The 18,090-nt window shown below is 45.5% G+C and overlaps 1 protein-coding gene across 1 annotated transcript in view; it reads left to right on the forward strand.

Moving 5' to 3' along the window:
• The window catches only part of CNNM4 (cyclin and CBS domain divalent metal cation transport mediator 4), a 38,180-nt gene that overhangs the window by 10,467 nt on the left and 9,623 nt on the right, over positions 1-18,090 (forward strand). The window contains exons 2-3 of the mRNA XM_004686137.2: positions 16,617-16,760; positions 17,083-17,217. Coding sequence (XP_004686194.1) covers positions 16,617-16,760; positions 17,083-17,217 — 279 coding nt within the window. The remainder of the gene's footprint in view (positions 1-16,616; positions 16,761-17,082; positions 17,218-18,090) is intronic.

Consider the following 18,090-nt stretch of genomic DNA (forward strand, 5'->3'; position numbering starts at 1 on the left):
CCCATGCACTCTCCCAGCCACGACCCTGGCTCCCTAAATCATCATGGGAAAATTTTTTCCTTTTCTGAGCTTTTATAAGGGAATCGATAGTATATACTCTTCTGTGTTGTGTGTAGATGAATGAGGGGAGCTGTCTTTTTTTTTTTCTTTCTTAAGAAGAATTAGTTTTATTTATTTATGCATACAAGAAGTGGGGTGTAGACCAGAGAGGTATGGTGGGGAGCAGAACAGGTGGATCTACTGAAACACACTGCTGACGGGAACAGTGGGCAAAATAGGAGAGGTCTGCTGGTCCATGTGGGCTAGCTCCCTGGCAAGGGACTGAACTCATGCCACAGTAGCCGGTGATAGCTTGATAGCGCTGAGATTTAATCCCTGCACCACCAGCGAGGCCCTGAGGGAGGATATCTTTTAAGAAATGAACACCTGTTATTCTCCAAACAGGACATTCCACTGGCATAGCAATTCAGGAGGGCATCCAGGACTTATTGCTGCCCCTATAGTACACTGGCAGTGTTGAGGTCACTAGACAGTGTGAACTTAGGGACTACCCTCATGTGGCTCTGTTGTTGACTAAAAAGTGTATGTGACTGTACCTCATGATGCTGCTCAACTATTGAATTGTCTCTGGTTTGGGATTATTATGGATACTACTACTAAGGACATTCGAGTGCCTGTCTTTTAGTGATGTAAATGGGCATTTCTGTTGGGACTGCACCTGAAAATAGAATTTGCGAGGGCATAAGATAGGCGTAGATGAGACAGTTCTTTAAAGTGCTTGCTTGTATCAGTTTATATCCCTTTCCCCCTCCACACCTGGAGTTCTTGACTGTTTATATATTGTTAATGTATATGAGATTAGAGGATTCACCAGTGATACCTTTAACAGTCATAGAGTATTACAGGAATATTCTCTGTGTACACTTCCTTTTCACTCTTAATGAATTTTTTGATGGCTAGAAATTCCTAACTTTAGTGTAATCTGACTTTCTGTTTTCCTTTATGGCTAGAGCTTTTGATACTCTGTTTAAAATTGTTTCCCTAAGTACACTGGACTATGGTGATGGCACACCATCACACAGGTGATTTGGTGATGGGAAGACCATGGGGATTACAACTGAGATGGGAAAAAGCACAAAATTATATAAAAATAAGCTATTATATTATTTAAAAAAAACTGTTTCCCTATACACAAGTCAGGACTAGTAGCCTATGTAAACTTCTTGGAACTATATTGTTTACTTACCTTTGACATTAGAACTATTTTTTTCCAGAAAAGAAACTCATTAAATTTCGTTCTTTTTATTAATATACTAGCCCTCGTTCACAGCTATCCCTTTTATCTTGTTCCTCCCTACCTTTTCCTCCTTAACCTCAGGGCCCTGTGGATGTTTTCTGATGTCCCCTGGCTTTTTGAAGTATTTTGCCTTACTGAATTGTCTTCTGTGCCACTGATTAGCATATAGTATTTGTTTTTCTGACTGATTTTGTCACATAATTCTCTCAAACGCCTTCTGTTTTATTGAAAATTACTGCATTCCATCCTTTCTTATGGCTATATAGTACTCCACACTATGGATATACCTCATCTTCTTGATCTGACATTTAATTTCCTTTCATGTCCTAGATAGCCCAAGTAATACCGTGATGAATATCAAATATTGAATATTTGAATGTGTGCCCAAGAATAAGATTGCCATAGTATTTCCATTTTTAGCTTTTAAAGGTAAATCCAGATTGATTTCCATAATGGAAGCAATAGTCTCACCAATGGTATAACAGGGTTTCTTTTCCAGTAATTGTTGGAAGTCTTTTTTATGTGGCACTCTCACAGGTGTTAGAAGGTTTTAAACTGACATCTTTACCACTAGAAACAATGATGAACATTGTGTTTCATGTCTTTGGCCTTGTGGATATCTACTTTGGTGAATTGTCTCTTCATATCTATTGTCCATTTATTAATTGGGTGGTTTCTTTTTTTGTTGGTGAATTGCTATCATTTTTTATGTATATTGGCAATCTATCACTTACATATTGCATATATATTTCTTGCTATTTAATTGGGTGTCTTTTAAATCATCTATTTTCTTTATCACTGAAGCCTTTTAATATATATTTTTTAAAGATTTATTTATTTTGTGTACAGAACTGGAGTACAGGCCAAAGGTGCAAGGGTAGTGAGAGGATTTACCAGAGACAGAGTGGGAACAGAACAGGTAGATGTACTTGAAATACACTGCTGAGGGGAGCAGCGGGCAGGACAGGAGAGGCTTGCCATGCCATCTGGGTCAGCTCCCTGGCTGAGGGACTGGGAAGCAGTCTGAAGCAGCTGCGCCAGCTTGGAAGTGCTTCGCTCCAACCCCTTGGCCACCAGGGAGTGCCCTGCTTTTTAATATTTATTTTTATTTATTTATGCATACAAAACCTGTGGTATAGGCCAGAGGTGCATGGTAGTGGGGGTGAGAGAATTCGCCAGAAACAGTGGGTAACAGAACAGGCAGATCGACTAAAACACAGCTGAGGGGAGCAGGGGGAGAGACAGGAGAGAGAGAGGTCTGCTGTGTCTTGTGGGTCAGCTCCCTGGTGGGGACTAGGGATCAAATTCATGTCTGCAATGGTTAGCCATAGCCTGAAAGCACTGAGACTTTTAACCCCTGTGCCAACAAAGAGGCCCATAGAAGCTTTTTAACTTGAGTCAGTCCCATTTATTTTTTGCTGTAGGGATTGAGTCACCAAAAATATTTTTATTATTGCTTATCGCGAAAGTATTGCCAGTGTTTTCTTTTGTGTATTTATTGTTGCAGGTTTTATGTCTAAATATCTAATTGAGTTTATTTTATGTTTGGGATTGGGTTTCCAGTCTTCTCAGCACCATTTATTTGTTTATTTGCATTTTAAAGGACAGGTCTATTAGGAAAAGAAAGGAGAGGCACTGACCCATTCACAGGCCCTGGAGGAAGAGACAGTCTTTTCCCCATTGTGTAGTCTACCTGCTTTATCGAAGATGAGGTAATGGCTTGTATGTGGATTTACTTCTGGGTTTCTGGTTCTGTTCTGTTAATCCACATACCTATTTTTGTGCCAATACCATATTATTTTTAGTACTGTTACTTTATAGTAAAGTTTGAAATCAGGTAACAGGGTGCTTCTGTCGTTTTTTCCCTCAGGGTTCCTTTTGCAGTGCAAGGCCTTTTGTGGTTCCATGTGAATTTTAATATAGTTTGCTCAACTATTAATATTGCTGATATTTTTACCATTTTAGGCAACATAGACATTTGGATTACACTGGATTTTTCCCATCCATGAGCTTGGGGTAGCCTTCTCAAGTCTACAAGTCCTTTGGTAGCATCTTGTAGTTTTCTGTATTTTTGTTTCTTCCATTTATTTTTGCTTTTAATGTAAGTTACAGGCTAAGATTCTTCTTTTTTTGGTTTATGTGGGTCTCCAACTACTCTAGTGCTACTTATTGGAAAGACTTGTCTTTTCCCTCACTGAATCTGGGGCTCTATGAGGTTTCTAGACTTTGATCCTCCATGATATTTTCTTGGCTCCAGTACCACACTGGTGTAATTGCAGAACCTTTATAATAGATTTTGATGATATCTGGTAATGTTGTCTTTTCTTCTTTAAGATTGTCATGACTGTTAGCTTTTTTGCTTGCAAATTTTATGTAATTGCATCCAGTCTGTCAAGTTGAAGACTTGCTATCTTTAATAACAATGAATCTATAAACAAGTTTATGTGCTCTTATTTCCTTCAGTGTTTTGTTTTCTGTGCAGAAGTCCTTCATAGCTTATCTTAGATCTATTCTTAGGTATGTGGTGATATCTTTAAATTTTTATTTTCGAAATGTTTGTTCCAACCGGAGTGGTGCTGCAGTTCAGTTCAGATGCTGGCCTAGGGATTAGCGTCAGACCCCATGTGCCTAAGAGCTCAGCCCTCCACAGAAGCCCTCACTTAAGATGCCAGCCACAAGCGGGGATGCCACCACTGTGCACTTCGCACCAACCAACTGTAAATTTGGGATTTCTGGAGCCCCCTTAAGGTTTGAATGGTTTAAGGAACTCAGAAAAGTGAAACTGTAGGATTACAGTGTACAAGGACAAGCCTCCAGCCCCTCTCTCTTTTGAGTCAGGGCATCATTCTCCACGAAGCTTGGGAGACCTATATCTGCCCAGCCTGATTGCTAGCCATTGAACCAGCCCCCCACCTCCTTGGGGGCAGCTAAAAGCTCCTACCCCATCACGTGCTTGGACTTTCAGGTGACTAGCCCCACCCTGCAGCTATCTTGAGGCTCACCGGGAATTTTTCATTAGTATAACAAAAACTCCAATCACTCAGGAAATTCCAAGGGCTTTTGAAGGTCTCTGTCCTGAACCAGGGTCAAAGACAAGATAAATAAGCCACATGGATATAGAGAAATACAGTTAATTTTTGTATAGTAACCTTGAGCCCATTAACCTTGCTAAATTCACTCATTAATTCTAATAGTCTATTTTATATTTTTTTGGATTTTCTACACAGTTATGTTGCTTGAGAATAATGGCAGTTTTATTTGTGTATTGCCAAACTGCATTCTGTATCTTGTCCTTGCCTTCTTTTTCTGGGAGGATAACAAGGATAGGGGTGAGCTGGTGACAGTGGTGTCCCTGTCTCATTCTAGGTCTCAGAGGGAAGATTTCAAAATGTATCATTATGTATATGATTTTTGTGAAGTTTTTGATTTTATTTCCTTTATAAGATCAAGACAATTTCCTTCTTTTCCTAGTTTATTAAGCATTTTCTTAATAGATTTCTACCAAATGTTTTTAAAAATATGTTAAACTGATGAAGTATCTTCTTTATCCTGACTGATACTGGTTTTGGAATGATCGTTCAAGCATTTCATGCACAACCAGAGTGGACCTAATTTAGTCATGATGCATCCTTTCTGCACATCACTGGATTTGATTTGTCAATATCTTTATTTAGAACTTTGGCATCTACATTATATGAGAGATAGGTCTATATAGGTCTATAGTTGTTTTTCCTGCCATTAAAATGAAAAATGAAGGACAATTGAAGAAGCAGTCCCTGCTAGTTTTTCTGCCTTTTCAGGTTTTGATGTCAAGGTCTAGAATGATTTTAATAGTTTCTAAACATTCAAAAATAGAATGTATGGTGACTGGGACCCAACTTGGTTCACCAAGAAATAAAAATGCATTTTTTAAACTTTTTTAAAAACAAGATATATTTATTTATGCATATAAGAACTGGGGTACAGGCCAGAAGTGCAGTGGTGGTGGGGGGTGAGAGGATTCACCAGAGGCAGAGTGGGGAGCAGAGCAGGCAGATCTATTGAAACACACTGCTGAGGGGTGTTATGCTGGAATGGGACACATTACCAAAAAAAAGCCAGTCACACTGCTGTAAAGACAAGAGGAAACTATTGTAAGCTCGAACTTGGGCCCAACCGCACACCAGAGGCACTTGGGTGGTAGTGCAACAGGGTGGTTTCAGGTTCCCTGCCCCACCCAGAAGGAGGGTGGAGCTGAGCAGAGAAAAATGAGAGAAGAGAAGAAGGGAATGAAGCAGGATGGAAAAGGAGGAGGAGACCTGAGGAAGCCACATGGAGCAGCAAGCCTGTGAGGAAGAAGCCATGCTTGTTTCCTGACCTTGGACCGGTTAAGGCAGATGTGGGTGATACACCTATAGGGAGGTGACTATGGCAGTGTTTATATTGATTTTGATTTTGCTTTTTTCCGCCCAGATTTGTCTGGCCATTTCTGACCCTTTTCCATGGGTCCTGGCCAGAAGGTGCTTTAGGCTCATGGTGGGCTTTCAGGCCTTGCTTTGGGCCAATCCCTTTTGGGTTGACTTTCGCCCACAAGGGGATGGGTAACTTCAGGTGTTTGATTAAGAAGTTATATTCTTTGTGTTCCGTATTGTATATTCACTGTATTAAAGTCCCTTTTCATTAAAGGTTTATATGTTTTGTCTTGTTGTGGTGGATGGCAGAACCCACTTAGAGAAGGCAGGTTTTGGGGCTTCAGGGGTGTCCCTCACCCCTGTCCTGGAACAGATTTGCTCTCCTGTAACATATTTGGGGAGCCCTATAACAGTAGGAAGGGCCACGTGCATTGTGAGCTAAGAGTTTTCATTTAGTCCCTGGGTGTAGTACTCAGATGCATCACTGGTCGCTGCCTAATTGATTGGTTGATCTTGTCACCCTCCATATTTGGTACAGAAAGTTTGTCTCAGCCCTCAATTGGCCAAAGGGTATGTATGGTATGATGTCATACAAGAACCCCCCCTTCCCACAGAATACCTAAAATGGCAGGGTGGCCTGTTGTAGTGTCATATAGGAACTCAAGCCTAAAATGGGAGCAGATAATTCAAGATGGAGGCTGTCATGCTCTTCAAGGGGAACAATGGGTGAGTCATGAGAGGGTCCCCTGGGCCATGTGGATCACCTTCCTGGCTGAAGATAGAACTTGTGCAGTGCTGCATTGGCTGCAGATGGCTTCATAGTGCTGGGCTTTAACAAACCCTTGGCCAACAGGGAGGCCCATTTCTTAATTTTTTTAAAAGGGGATAGGATTACTTATTAGGTTAGTCCAGTGGAAAGTTGGTGCCAGACTTAATGTATCTTCATGAGGCAACGCATTTTACAGAGATTCCTATTATATCTTTATGACTACCCTGGGACATGTGGACTCATTGATACTGGTCCAGCTAGTTGCACAGACAGGTCTAAGAAGGGGAGCCTCATGGGCAGTAAGGAGGATGAGTCTGCCAGCAGTCAAACCAAGGTGTGACTAGGAAGGGGTTTATTCTGGGTGGAGGCTAGATGGCCAGCAGCAAAGACCAGAGGTGCTCCTGAGAAAACAGGACTGGGCAGAAGGGGAGAAGCAGTGTTACATGTGCAAGAATCCAAATTCAAAGTGGCTGGTGGTGTTGACTGGACACTGCTGGGGACAACCCCTCCTGACCACTGGCTCCTAACTTTGCTGTGTGAAGCTGAGGCCACATCTTCCCGCCACTTCATTTTGTTCGCTATGTAAATTGGTTTTAGTTCTGTAAGGCCCTCCCTGTCTTCTGAACTGGGCCTGGCTATGTCCTTCAGCAGATTCCACACCTCTGAGGGAATAAGACACCATCATCAGACATCACTCCTTGCACCAGTTAAACTTTAAAAAACCTGCCCTTTGACCAGGTGTTTCCCTTTCTAGAAATCTGTCTTAAAGCGCTGAAGATACAACCAAATATATTGACTGTAAGAATTTTCATAATGGCAAAAAGGGGGGAAGGGCACAATTTAAGAGCCCAATGGGAATTAGGATTACATATACATGAAATACTGTGAGGCCATTCCTTTAAAAAATACATTTTTATGATGTGGGAAAATACAAAAAATGTTAAGTATTTGAAAAGCAAGGTATGAAACTACATGATAATCCAATTTGTTGTGAACTATATATTGTGAAATTTTGTCCATGTCTGTTTAAAATACCAAGGAGGGGGGGTAGAGTTAAAAATAGTTGTCTTTGAAAGGCAGGATTATAAGTGCTCTTAATTTACTTATTTTCACTGTTATCTCCAGTATCAGAAAAAAATAATGTAAAAATGAGATTTAAAAAATATGAAGAAATTAGAACTGAAATTGATGCCCTTAAGGAATTATATTTAGGTATAGCAATACTACTATGATTTTGCTTCTCATAAGAGTTTTTATTTTTTTTAGATTCTTATTGAAGTATGAGATTTATGGATGTTTATAGATAAAATCTGGAATTTGCTTCAGAATATGCCAGTGGAGTGGTTGGGAATAAAGAGGAAACAAGATCTGCCAGAGGAGTTTGCTAATTGCCTGGGAGATGATTATATTATTTCCTCTACTTTTGCATGTGCTTGTTATTTTCTATAAAATTGGAGACTACTGACTAAAAAAAAGTCAAGGGTGCTTTATCAGCCTTAGGGGCTGTTGTCAGTAGGTTCACCCACCCCTGTGCCACTTGGGTAGAATGGTGATCAAAACAGTCCAATTTCCGGCCCTCCTTGGTGGCGCAGCGGGTTAAAGCCCAGCACTAAGAATCTAAAGCCACTTCTGCATGAGTTCGATCCCCGCCTGCCACGGAGGAGACCACATGGTATGGCAGACCTCTCCTGACCCGCCCGCTGCTCCCCTCAGCAGTGTACTTCGTAGATCTGCCTGTTCTGCTCCCCACTCTGTCTCTGGTGAAGCCTCTCGCCTCCCCTGAGCCTCTGACCTGTACCCCAGTTGTTCTGTATGCACAAATAAATAAATCTTTAAAAAAAAAAACATCCCATTTCCGAATTCCAGTTTGGTTATCACCTCACAGTGTGGTCCTGGGAAGGCCTGGTCTCAGCCTCAGTTTCATAGAGTGGAGGCAATAGTTATGTTAGTGGGCATAATGTGGGGGCACCCCAGGACCTCAAACCTGCATGTTCTAAATGGGTTCTGCTACCTGCCACATAAAAACAAGACATACTTTTAGTGTATAAGAGCTTTAATAGAAAATAACTTTATTATAATTAGTGTACAGAAGAGAGAGAACATAAATTCCAAGTAAAAGCACCAAAACTCACCCTTCCTTCAGTGAGTAAATGGTCAGCAAACAAGGTTGGCCCAAAGCAGGGCCAGCAAGGCCTGAAAGCTTGCCACCTCCTGGTGGGCAGTCATAGGAAAGGGACAGAAGAGGCTGCATATCTGGAAGGAAAAGAGCAAAATCAAAATACAAGTAAAAATAAAGGCTGCCATTGTCAGACCCCCTGGTGTCGCCTCCCAGGTCCCCAAAGTCCCTGGTACTAACTAGTGCAGGGCTGAGAAGCCAGCGTGGCTTCTTTTTCTTTTCTGTGTCTCTGCTCCAAGTGCCTCCTAAAGGTCTCCTTTCTTCTTTAGTCTTTTTCCTAGTCTTCATCCCCACCCTCCCTTGGGTGGGGCAGGGAACCTGGAGCCCCCACCTTGCTTTGGATATCACACTGTTTCCCTAGGAGTTGTGAGTAGGGAAGGCTCTGGGCTCCCCTTCCCATTTGTGCTCCTTCCTCTATTGATTGGCCTGGGGGCTTACCACCATTAAGGGGGACACTCCATGAGTAAGGTGTGGCCATTTGATTGTGTACTTTATCAGGAAAAAAAAAAAAGAAAGGTTTTAGTTTATATCTCCATTCATTCAAAAATGATATGACTAATATACATATGAAATAAAAACAAAAATTTTAAAAGAAAGTGAATAACCATTATTTTAAAGATTTTGCTAATAATTTTTTCAGATGATCTCTAGAACATACTGTTATGTTTTCTCAAGGCACAGGATACCTTAATGGTGGGGTTCAGCATTGCTGACTGTGTGGCTACAAGTCTGTTTCAGATTGCTTTCTTACTGCTTTTTACTTTTTTTGGTCACCACTCTCCCCTGGCTGAGTGACAGGGCTGCCTGGGATCAGCTCTGCTCTCTAGGTGCTGTGCTTGCTTTAGTCAACATTCTGTTCACTCTGGGGCTTCCTGGCAGGGATCTTGTTAAGACACTGTCATTTTGTTCCTATTACGTCATCTGGATAGCCATATAATTGAAAATGACTGTGTGGGCGCCCCTTCCTGTGGTGCCCCAAGCTGATTGGCTGGCTGCTGACCTGGTCACAGCTCTCTGTCATTCTGTGTGTAAACAACACTGAACTTAATTACTTAACTTGGGTTGAAAAATAAACGTAAAGGGGGTCTGGCTATGGGGATCCCCACTGGACCCAGTTCTAAAGGCCCTAGGCACTCTCCTGGGAGTGTGCGCTGCTGTGTTGGCCTTTGGGTCTTTTCACTCAAGATTGCTGGGCAAGTCTCCTGGTAGTTTCTAGGCATCCCATCCCCTCACCTGCGATTCTTTCTGTGACTGGCAAGCAGCGATGTCTGCATTTCCATTTGTGCTCCCGTCACTTTTCTTTTTTTTTTTTTTTTGTCTTGCCTTCCATTTTCATTTCTGTCCTTTGAAAAACATCACCAGTTCTAAGGCAGTACTTTCTTTGGTGGCATGTATTGGGGACCTTACTCATCGAGCACCAGCTGCATATTTAACCTTAGGCTAGGCACTGAGGATTAAATCAAGAACCACCAAATATAATTTCTGTTGCCTAGAATATGAACTGGGCCCACTACTAAAGAAGGCAGTGTGGAGGTTTCTATGGAACTTACCAGCATTCAATTTTTTGATCTAGTAACTCTACATCTGAAACTTACACTCTTATATGGGCCACCTGAAAGATTCACAGGGGTTTTCATGACTGCACTGTCTGCAGTAGAAAGTAACAGGAGGGGGGCTCCCTGGTGGCCCAGCTGGTTAAGCCCCCATGCTATGAAGCTGTCTGCAGCCACTATACCTTGAGTTCAATCCCCTCCCAGGTAGCTGACCCACATGGTGCAACAGATCTCTCCTATCTTGCCTAGGGTGGGGTAGAGGGGTTGTGAGAGGATTCACCAGAGACAGTAGGGAGCAGAACAAGCAGATGTACTGAAGTACGCTGCTGAGGGGAGCAATGGATAGATCAGGAGAGGTCTGCTGTGCCATGTGGGTCAGCTTCCTGGCTGGGGATCGAACTCCTGCTTCAGTGGCTGCAATAGCTTCATAAAAGCATAGTGCTATGCTTTTAACCCGTTCACCACCAGGGAAGGCCCATCTGTGGTAATGTTTAGTTTATAAATTAGGCAGAGTAAGAGTTTTACAATAACTAATAAAGTACAGAATAATTCTAACAACATATTTTCATGAAAGTTATGTGAATGCGACCTCTGTCTCTCACTCATCCTCTCTCTCTCACACACACCAACTTATTATATGTAATATTTTTGGACCACCATTGACCTTGAATGAAACTGCATAAGGGGAAGTCTTAAGGATAAAGCATTTCATTGTTCTGGTACTGCACTATTTTAGTCACTTTACTGTTTATTTGTTTTTATTACAATGAAGGCGCTCCTCAGTATTCTTTTTAGTTGCTTATTAATTTGCCACTGCCTCACCCCTCCCTGGTCTAGCTCTCCCTCCAATGGGTGTTGGACAGTATTCTTTTCTGTGTGTAACTCACTGACCCTGTTGGATCTGAAGGTGTGGGTTGGGAGGGTATTGCCTCCTGTTGCTGTGCACCCCTGGTTTCTCTCCTGTCCCCTGCTCCTGCTTCTTGCTGAGATAGTCTACCAGTCCTTCTGCTGGTTGAAGTCAACACTATTAATAGTCAACTTAATCTTGTCTGTGGCCTAGATAGAGGGAAGAAAAAGGAAGTGGATTCTCAGGAAATCAGGGTGCTGTTTGCTTGCAAGTGCAGACCTGTCTTCTATAAGCCTGGAGACCCTTTCCCCTCATGGGATGGCCTCAGAGCTCAGGGCCAGTCCTGGAATCCAGGGGCTTTCTGGGATTTAAGATGCTGAGGACACTGTCTTGGGTGGTGGGAAATACATGTCTGGCCCTGATTCTTCCCTATAAGAAAAGACAGCCAGAGCTGGTGAGTACATTTCAGGGCCCTTGCGAACTCTGAAACCCAGCACCTATTATTTTGCTTTTCTTAGGGTCTTAGAGATCATAGTTTGTTTTTTTCTTATGGTGGGCGAGGATTAGCATTAGCTGGAATGGGCACTGCAAAAGGTTGAGGACTGGACTTTCTGGGGCCCATAGAGCAGTCAGTATGTTTTCAGCAAAGAGTCTGAAGTGTCTGCTGTACTCCAGGCTCAGGGGTGGTTGGGTTGGGGTGGTATAGTGAGGGTGAATGGGCTGGCTGGTCTTCGGGGATCCTGTGAGGAGATGGGTGTCAGGAAGTCAGCCAGTCAGCCGATGGCACGGGAAGGCACTGTGGCTTGCAAGTGCTGGAAAGAAATCCCAGGTTGGGTGGGGCCAGGAATGCTAGTGGGACTCCCAGGGCTGAGCCAGGCTGCAGGGGAGGGGTTTCAAGGGACTTTTGCTCTCTCCCGCCTCTTCCAGGTGGGGAAAGATAGCACAAGAGACCCCAGCTTGCTCTGGGTGTCTGCCCATCCCTCCGGGCCTCACCTGCAGATCTCTGACCTGGGAGGAGACACCCCACTTTACTGGACAAAGGTCAAGGAAGGGGTGGGGTCAGGTGTGGCCCAGAGGAAACTTGGGACTTGATTTCAGGATGCCTCTTCCCATCTATGTTGCCCCTGTTAGCAGGGCTTGAGTTTAGAAGGTTGGGAGGCCCAAGTCCACACTAAAGCAGTAGGAGAGTTGTTTTAAAAGTCACTTTAAGGTCTGTGTTTCTTTCTGATTGTAAGATGAGAAATTTTGGACTTTCTTTAGAAAAGTATAAAAGAACTGTTACAGGGCAACCCAATGTTGAGTTGTAGAGTTCATTCAGGACATCCTTTCCCCCTTACAGAGCCAGAAACCATCCTGAATTGAGCAATTCACCTCATGCAACCAGGTTTAATCATGTGGAACAGTTAATTCTGTTGATCAAAAAATAGTTATATCCACAGTTTCATCTTGATCAGTCAGATATTAATATTTTGCTTTTTTCCTCAGGGTCCCCCCCCCAACAAGGACTGTTTTGAAAGATGTGAGTGTGAGATTCACAGCTTTGGGGGTATATGTCCAAACTCCAACTATATAATTAGTTCTAATATCTAACAATAAAATGAGGTAGCTCATATAATAAAAGCTAATACTAGATTTAAATTTCATACATCATGAGTATATATAAGCCCTTGGTAAGTTAATTTATTTTTGAACAGTAAATCAACCAACAGTAATTTATTCTCTAGTCACCATCCCTCTCCCCTGCCCCTACCAGTTACCTTTCAACTAAGGAACAGCCATCATTCATTCCAAAGTAGTCACTCAGTAGTGAACTGAATCATTCATTCCAAAGCAGTCATGAAACACTTACTGTGCTTCGGAGCCCAAAAGCCCCTGTTGTGATGGATCTCAAACTTCAGTGAGAGAAGACAGACTAGCTGTATCATAAACTTACAAACAGCACGAAGAATAAGCATATTGCTTACTTTAGGTAATAAACCGATGGCTACCCTTGGTGCTGAAGGAGGGGTTACAGTTTCCATTGTCCCTTGCTTTTCTCAGGGCAGGCCTCCTGAGAGGGGGGTATTTGAGCAGAGCCCTAAGGGCGGGGAGCTGTGCAGACCTACGGGGGAGGGGCAGGCTGGGCAGCAGAGCCGGTGTTGTGCCCAGGCTCAGCAAGGAGTCCATCTGCCTTGTGGAGCAGGTGGTGAGAGAGGAGGAGATACAGGTGACCAAGTGAGGGGCACTGGAATGGGGCCACATAGCTTTTGCTGGGAGCCTCTGGAGGGTTTTGGATGAGGCAGAAGACCTGATTTTGTTAGAAGGGATTCCCACCGTTCTTGTCTTGAGAGCAGACTCAGGGTCCAGGACGAAGCAGGGAGATGGTTAGAGGCTATCTCAGCCCTCTGTGTGAGAGAATGCTTATGGCCCACAAGGCGGCAGTAGAGGTGGAGGCCACCAGTAGTAGGGGTTGGGGCCTTCCTACAAGTAGGAATGAATGACTTAAAGGTAGTAGAGAAAAGAAAGAGAAGGGGCAAAGTTTAATGCCTTACAACTTCAACCACATGGACAGAGGTGGGAGAGAGTCTGGGAGGAGGGCCGGAGCTTGGTTTTGGCCTTGTTCTGCTCACGACGTCAGATACACAGGCGCTGCCAGTCAGCAATTGGATATGTGAGTCTGGAGGGCACAGGAGAAGGCTGGACTGCAAACAGTTGCCACCCTGACACACTGTTCGAGGCAAGGGGTAAGGGCCAGGTACAAGGACTGAGCCCTGGGATTTGCCCAAATTAAGAAGTCAGGAAGGAGAGCCATGTCTGGGGTCCCAAGAAAACCAGAAGAGCTATGCCTTGGAAGCCAAGGGGAGGACGGGTCTTCAGGAGGGAGAGAGTCACCCTTGGCCAGAGGCTGCAGCCTGGACAGGTCACCTGAGAATGGGCCCTGCTGTTGGAGGTCATTGGTGATGTGGGCAAAGAGGTTCTTTGACCAGTACAGGGGAAGACCTGCTAAGACAAATTAGAAAAAGCAGTGTCGTCCATGGTTGGACGAGCAGAGGGTGGCTGCCTGACTTCTGGCTCAGCTCCTTTGTAGGAGGCCCCATCTTGCCATCCATGTTGAACACCAGGGCACAAAAGCTGTTGCTGTGCAGAGCAAGTGACCTTGGGCGTGCCCCAGGTATGTACATGTGCAGGAGCAGTACTGCTGCCAGAGGGCAGCCCACATGTTTCAGGGGATTCCACAAAGGCCCGTCAGAGGAGGCGGGAGTCTGAGAGTCCACCAAGACTGTCCTCAAGGAAGCAGTTCATCTCATCCACGGGAGGGTTATTTCTGTCCTTAAGAGAAGCCGCCAACATTTCCCTGTGAAGCCCAGTTCAACCCGTGACTGTTTGTTGGTCCGGATTTGGTCTGAGCCTGTGGGCTCACTAGAAGTTTCAGTAGGGAGGAGGATATTTTCTCAGGTTATTGAAGCTGTGTTTCTCTCCCCTGGGAGGGGAGGTGGGGAGGGAGGGTGGCTGGCTCTGACTTCTGGACATGAGTAAGCTAACTGAGCTACTTCAAAGGACACGCCCCGTTCCCTGGGGCACAGTCTATAGCTGTTGAGGCACAAAGGGTCCTTGCTCATCTTATCACCTGTATTCCTTTGTTAGTTCCCTTTAATCTCGCATTCCCTTATTTTTTTAATTTTAGAAAACATGTTTATCAAAGAGAGCAATATAAAAGGTGCCTAGAGTAAGGGATGCAGGGCCTCTCCTCTAAATTCCAGATGCTAGCCAAAGGTAAACACTGTCATCTCCTCTGCTGGACATACCCTTTACAGTGCACCACTGCCACTGGCACATCTGGGCAAGCAGTGGCACCACGCTTCCTGACCCATTGCTTGCTCTTCCCCTGAGTGTAACTCGGGCTTCTGCACTTCAGCACAGCCAGGTCCTCTCGGGAGTAGCAGTGGGCCCTATTCAGTGCTCATGTTCCACCACTGTTGATTTAGGTGGTTTCTGTGAACCCCACTGCTTTTGTGTCTCCTGCTTTTGTAAAGATTATAGGATAAGTTTCTGAGGCCAAGGTTAGGGACTCCAAATTTTGAGACATGCTGCTGAATTGACCTTTTGATTTGATATACCTGTTTACCTGCCTACACATCAGAGTACCTGTGGGACTGTCTGTCTCCTTCCGACCGCCATACCCCCCCTACTGGGCATGACCAGGCTTCTGCCAGTCTGGAAGGTAATAAAAGCCGCCTTCCTTTAATTCTGGCTCCTGTCTGCCAAGTTGATTTGGCCGCCCTAGATGCTGCAGTCTCATCCCCCCTCTGGCGGGCACTCCTGCGCCACGGCCTACGGCAGGCCGCCCAGGGACCTGTCCCGAATGCCTGCTGTGGCACCTTAGTGTGTTCTCTAGAACACACAAGGAATTTTCTCTTGCAGCCATGGTTCCACTGACCAGTTATCAACAGGTTTTTGAAGTAGGACATGCTAGTGACCCAGTGTGTGAAAAGCTTCACAAAGCAACATGCCCCTCGTCATGGGCAGCGTACGCTGATGTTTTTTACTTTGTTTTTTTTTTTAAAAATCTAGTCACGAGAACTGGCGTCTCTGTTCTTAGAAAGAGGCTCCTAGGAATGCTGATGGAGCCATCCTGTCTGTAGTTGGAGGTTTCCTGTAACCTTAGAGACATGGAAAACATCCTCTACACACCCGCTTTAGAACAGCCCTTTCGTCCTGGGAGGAGGCCCATGGACGGGTTTTTGAAGGGGAGGCCGTGCTGGAGACCCCAACTTGACCTTCACAGATCTCCAGGGCCTTTTTCCCTTTGGCAGCTGCCAACCTGTGCCCCCATTGTCTGCCACCGTGTGTGAGCCAGCCCTTTCTGGCTTTCTCACTTGCTGGGGCAGGAGAGCAGGGTGGGAACTCTGAAGCAAGGCCTGGGAAGCCCTGCCACCAAGCTTCTGGGGAGGGTCCTTCCTCCACTCTTTGGCCTCCTAACTCTTTTCTTGCATTCGGTTGAGGGGTGGCACTTCTCTAATGATAGCACCTACCCAGCCTAATTAAAGCCTGGGCTGCTTTGTTAATAACTTTAGGAACTGAGAGCCTTTGCCCTGGGCAGTGTTATGGCCCCTGGGTACCTGCAGGGAAGTTTAGCCAAGGGGGGCAAGCGAAAGACTTTGAGGATGGTCCCTGAGGCCCTGCTGGGTGGTGGGCAGTGTAGGATCATCGGGGGACCGCCACATGCAGCTTACACACACACATGCAGCTTACACACACGTACTTCCTGACCTGCTCTCCTGCCCATAGGTTGTGGGATTTTCCACTGCCCAGGAGTCCCAAGTGCCCCTGAAACATGGCACCACTAGGCAGGATGTTGCCATTTTCATTCTGTTGAAACAAATGGCCTTTAGTTAATGCCTTTAAACTTAAAAATACCTTTGGCTCTCCTCTCCATAAAAGCAGTGTCTGTTTGCAATAGAAACTTCAGGAAATACAGAAAAGGGAAAAAAACATCCATGACCCCACCCCAATGACTCATGACCCCAAATGTGTTAACATTTTGGTGGAGGAGTCTCATGACTACTCCCTTTTCTCCGGGCTGACTCATTATATTGTCCCCAGGGAAGTCGCACCTGGCCATCGTGCAGAAGGTGAACAATGAAGGCGAAGGGGACCCCTTCTACGAGGTGCTGGGCCTGGTCACCCTGGAGGACGTCATCGAGGAGATCATCAAGTCCGAGATCCTGGACGAGTCGGATATGTACAGTGAGTGCCTCTCCCTACAGGCCTAGCGCTCCTGCTGCTCACACTGGAAAGTGCCCAGAGCTGGGATGTGGTTGCCTGGCTACTCGAGACCCAGGACCTCGTACTCATGCTGGCCGGGTAGGGGGAGACTGCCCTCCTTCCTCCCAGGGGCCTTTGTGCCATAGCGTCAGCCTGGAGCCATGCCAGGGCTAGACACTGCCGCTCTGTGAGAAGGGACCTCGGAGTTGGTGGCTGGAGGCAGCTTGCATTGTGCTCCTGAGTGCCGGGGTGGGGCGGTGGTGGGGCGAGCAGCGTTCTCAGTTCCACGTTCTGTCTCTTGCAGCTGACAACCGAAGCCGCAAACGGGTGTCAGAAAAGAATAAACGTGACTTCTCAGCTTTCAAGGATGCCGACAACGAACTCAAGGTGAAAATTTCACCTCAGCTGCTTCTGGCTGCACATCGCTTCCTGGCCACAGGTGAGAAAGAGCAAGAGGAGGGACTTCAGATACTGATGGAGTATGTCACAGCGGGAGAAATACTGGGCCTCTCGCTCCTTCCCCCACTGCCAACAGGGCCATGGACTGGAAGGTTTAGGGAGGACGTGACTGCCCCGGAAAGCGCTTTGCCTGCCTCACCCCCTGCGTGCCCACGGCACTTGGCTTTCCCTGTTAAGGGGTTGCCTTGAAAACTCCTAGGAAGCATCCCAGTTAGGTTTGGAAATAGCCACAGAACTGAGGTGGGCACCTAGCCCCAGAGCCCGTCGAGGTTTGCAGATTAAGGGAGAAGGAGGTCATTCCAGGTGCTCAGTGCCCACCACATGCAGCCCCTAGCCCCTGCCTGGCTCATCGGCCCCGAGGCGCCTGGATCCAGACATTCTGTCCCCCTGTTCCCCTACACCAAATGTTGGGTCCTACAGGACTTGACCGCTAGATCCGTGGCATTTTCTCCTCTCACTTTTGATTCAAAATCTCTTGTGTACCTGGATGACTGATTTTAAAAATGCCCCCGCCCGTCCCCACTTGCTAAAGAAGTGATAACTCCTTTCCTTTCCTTTTCCTGCCAGACATTGATGATGACAACAGCAACATTTACCACACACTTTCCACCTGCCTAGAATGTATCTGAGTGCTGTATGTGCGCCCGCACATTTAACCTTACCATGACCCTGTAAGGTTTTTAATCTCCACTTTCTAGATGAGGAAATGGAGACGCAGGTTACTTTGCCTCAAGTTGGGCTTGTTAGAGGAGCCGCCATTCAGCCCGGCGGGCAGGCAGGCTTGGGCCTCACCACTTGGGCACTGAGTGTTCTTTTTCCCAGAAAGGGGTCTGGGCAATGCGGCACCATCCAG

Source organism: Condylura cristata, unplaced genomic scaffold (assembly GCF_000260355.1).
Source record: "Condylura cristata isolate star-nosed mole 26May11 unplaced genomic scaffold, ConCri1.0 scaffold00020, whole genome shotgun sequence".
Taxonomy (NCBI): Eukaryota; Metazoa; Chordata; class Mammalia; order Eulipotyphla; family Talpidae; genus Condylura; species Condylura cristata.